General features: G+C 47.5%; 1 protein-coding gene across 2 annotated transcripts in view; it reads left to right on the top strand.

Annotated features, from left to right (window-relative positions):
* Positions 1 to 3,070, top strand: part of RASSF2 (Ras association domain family member 2) — a 50,161-nt gene extending 47,091 nt beyond the window's left edge. For both annotated transcript variants that reach the window (XM_006163980.3, XM_027766451.1), the window contains exon 11: positions 2,276 to 3,070. In XM_006163980.3, coding sequence (XP_006164042.1) covers positions 2,276 to 2,345 — 70 coding nt within the window. In that variant the 3' untranslated portion in view covers positions 2,346 to 3,070. The remainder of the gene's footprint in view (positions 1 to 2,275) is intronic.
* Positions 3,071 to 3,675: the final 605 nt, after the last annotated feature.

The following is a 3,675-nucleotide window of genomic DNA, read 5'->3' as shown; positions in this document are numbered from 1 at the left end:
TTTTTTTTTAACTAGAGAGGGGGGGAGAGAGAGCGAGAGAGTGAGAGAGAGCGAGAGAGAGCGAGAGAGAGAGAGCCACCAGGTCCAGGACTTGCACCACGATCTGCCATTTGGGAGTCCAGCATCTTTAACCACCATGCCACCTGCCGGCCCCCCTTCTTCCCTTTTTGTTTAAAGGTGAATATTCCCACCCTCTTGTTTATTTATTTTTTTAATTCATGATAGAGTGCTTCAAGCTTAGCAGCTGGGGATTCAAATTGCCCATGCTGTGTGGGGTCTGGCTTCTCTAGAACAGTGCTTTATTTCTGCACTAGACTCCTTCCTCTTTTGACATTTCTTTTCTGAAAATTTCATCCGAGTTGAAAGTCCAGCAGGGCCTCTCCCTGGGGAGGATTTTTATTATTTCTTTGCTATGTTTACTCATAGCCCAGAGTAAGCTGTGTTTAGATGAGGTGGGACAATGGATTGATTTTGCCACTGGAGAATAAAGCCAACGCTGTATTTGCTATATCAGTGATAATACCTAGCATGAAAGTGGTTGACATTTATTGAACACGTACTGCATCCTAAGCTTGCTTGCTTTTTTTTTTGCTACAGGGTGCGTGCGCTCACCAGAGAGACAGAAAGCAAGAGATTGCGGGGAATGGCCACGCTGCAATCTCTTCTCCTCCATTCTCCTCTCGGGATCCTGGGCACGCACGCACATGTACCCAGCATGAGTTTAAGCCACCGGGTCCAGGACTTGAACTGCAGTTGACTACATGGGAATTCAGCAACATAGCCATTACGCTAACTGCTGGTCCCTGCATTCTAAGCTTTAAAAATAGCTTTAACTAGGCCAGCCCCCTAGCCTAATGGTTAAGGGAGCTGGATCCCGTATAGCTGACCATTTGAGATTCAAATCCCTGCCTTGGCAGCTTGTAAATATACTGAACACATGTTTGTGAATGCCCCGAATTCCAATAGGATGGAGCAATGGAGGAGTAGGGATTGCAGCGTGACCGTGCCCCATCGGGAGTGTCCTCTCCCCCTCCCTCCCATCTGATGAGCACATACATCCTCCAGCAATTAAAAGGGGAAAAAAGAAAAGCTTTTGCTAAAAGTGTGAGGCCCTGAACATAAGGAATGTATTTAGGCCTGCATGGCAGAGCCTACTCCAGTACCCGCAGTGCAGTTCGGGTAGTCATGGGAGACTGAACTCCTCACACGGATTGGACCTGCCTGCCTCTTATAATAGTTTCTATGGCACCTTCTGAAAAATGCAGAAACTGATGGAGGGTTGAACCACAGGAAATGTCCATCAACATTTTTCTGAAGTTCACTTATTTCTGTCTTCTGTGAGAAAGATAGAGATCCCCCAGTGGGGTCTTCACACTGCAATCCATCTGCAGTCTCAGCCTGCCCAGACCCCGGGCACGCGCATGTGCCAGTATGTATAGGGAAATCTCGGGATCTGAACTAAGGGCTCCCTTATGGCCCCAGCTGGTAATTGCTGCACCCTTGTCTGGCCCCAGAAGTTCATATGTTTTGTAAGGCCCTTCAAAGAGTCAAATATTGGCAATTTTGGGGACTAGCAGGTGGTGTGGTGGTTAAGGTGCTGGAATCTCACATGGCCGACTGTGGTTTGAGTTTGGGACCTGGCAGCTTGCACATGTGCCCTGTAGCAAATAATAATAATAATAATAATAATAATAATAATAATTTTTTAAAATTGGCAATTTTATTTAGTTCATTTTAAATGAAGGTTAATGGGCTACTTTGCATGTAAGGTACTGTGCCCAGTGTCCTATAGTAGACACTTATTTAATGGAACACTTATGGTGCTGCTTCTACCTTTTCATTTTTTGCTGGACTTTCTCATCACAGTGAAAGAATCTAATTTGAATGTGGCCTCTTTATTCTCTCTCACTCTGTTGTGGAAATAAACATAAGCAACATTTCTTGCAAAATAGAAGCAAAGGGGCAGGATGACTGGGCCACATGTTCTCTGGTGCTACTTGGGGTGGTAGGGAAGATCAAGAAGAGGGGTCTGGGGGCCAGCAGGTGGTATGGTGGGTAAGGCACTGGACTCCCACATGGTCGACTACAGCTCAAGTCCTGGACCTGGCACCTTGCTTTCTCATTTTCCTTCTTTCTCTCTGATAAGCATGCATGCCCTGTAGCAAATTAGAAAAAAAAAATGATGATAAATGAAATAAAATAATTATTTTTAGCGTAAGTAAGAAGAGGGGTGTGTTGCTGACTGGTCTTCACAGTAGCCTGTTTCTGTCCCCAGGTACACTGTGCTCCGGCTAATGATTCGCCAGAGGCTGGAAGAGATAGCTGAGACTCCAGTGACTATCTGAGCCACAAGATAAGGGTATTCAGACACCCCAGGAGCCACCATTGATGTGAAAAGACCCCCCAGGAGGCTCATCACTTTCATTGCATGGAGACAGTTAAAGGCAAACCTCTCAGCTCCAGATAAGCCATCCTTTGCTTCCTGGAGCAGGATGAAGCCAACAGACAACTCCCCATCTGGATTCCTGCTCTTCTTTCTTTCACTCGCAAAGACTTCTGACTCTTGATGTAGAAGGACCCAACATGTGTGCGCGTGCGTGCGTGTGTATACGGTCCCCGTGCCTCCCTGGTACTTTCACATGCCGTTCACTTCCAAGCAACCAGCACAAGTGTCAGGAGGCTGGCAGACGTGCTGTTCATGGGCAGGGAATTCAGAGCAGTCTCTGATCTGTGAGGGCTTATGCTGAAGAAAAGACTTCTCCCATCCAGTACCAACCGCACACATCTGCCTAGGTTTAGAAGGGAAGGGAGTGCCGGCAGTGCCACGAGCTCACCATTTGGGGTAGTTAGGCTTTGGTAGAGTCTCCCTATATGTCCGGGAAGATCATGAATGTGAAATCCTTGGGAATTAGCACAATAACAACAGCCCAGTACCCTTGGAGGAGTCCGATGCAAAGACAAAGATAAACCATCAACGGGGCAGATGCAATAAGCTCACAGATTTTACACTGGAAACTTGGATCATTTTGAACAAGAAAGATATATATGATGTTTTATGTGGATGCCTGCAGAGAATGAGTCCTGTCTCTATCCCTGCCTCCACGGTCCCCTTTAGAGACACCCACAGGAGGAAGCCTGTGTGTGTTTCTTTCTGCGCTGCTGACCCATCTCTCTGGTGTTTTCTTGAGCTGAAGGAAAGGTTTCAAAAATCAAAGGTCTCACTGATGTGCTCAGGGCACTGACTGGCTGGCGTGGCCAGGGGCTGGCTTGTTCTGGGAGGGGACCAGGAAATTTCTGAGTTCCCTTAGTGCTAAAGGGATGGGTAGAGGCTACGTACAGAAACAACAGGCGCCTTTAAGCCCAGCTTGGTTTCATATCATCAAGAGTCTTCCTGCTCTTGGAGCAGGGCCATGTATTCAAGGTCAAATTTTCTTCTTCCCCATCTCTGGATTCTTGCAAATTCCCCTCATCTTCTGCAGGGAGTGGATCCCAAGGTCCACTCAGTCCTACTATTGACCAAGGAGTGGGGGGAAACTGCAGGCGGTGTGTGAGGGTGCATAGGGCAGGCAGAGGTGCTCTTAGCTTTCTTACTCAGCCACCTGCGTGATCGTTCGAGCCAACCCTAATGGGAGGGAATGGCAGGGACAGTCTGTCCCCTATGACTCCCACCAGGAA

The sequence above is a fragment of the Tupaia chinensis genome, unplaced genomic scaffold (genome assembly GCF_000334495.1).
Source record: "Tupaia chinensis unplaced genomic scaffold, TupChi_1.0 Scaffold143574_1, whole genome shotgun sequence".
NCBI classification, from domain to species: Eukaryota; Metazoa; Chordata; class Mammalia; order Scandentia; family Tupaiidae; genus Tupaia; species Tupaia belangeri.
The sequence above is the reverse complement of the archived record's forward strand: the minus strand, read 5'-3'. Positions and strand labels throughout refer to the sequence as shown.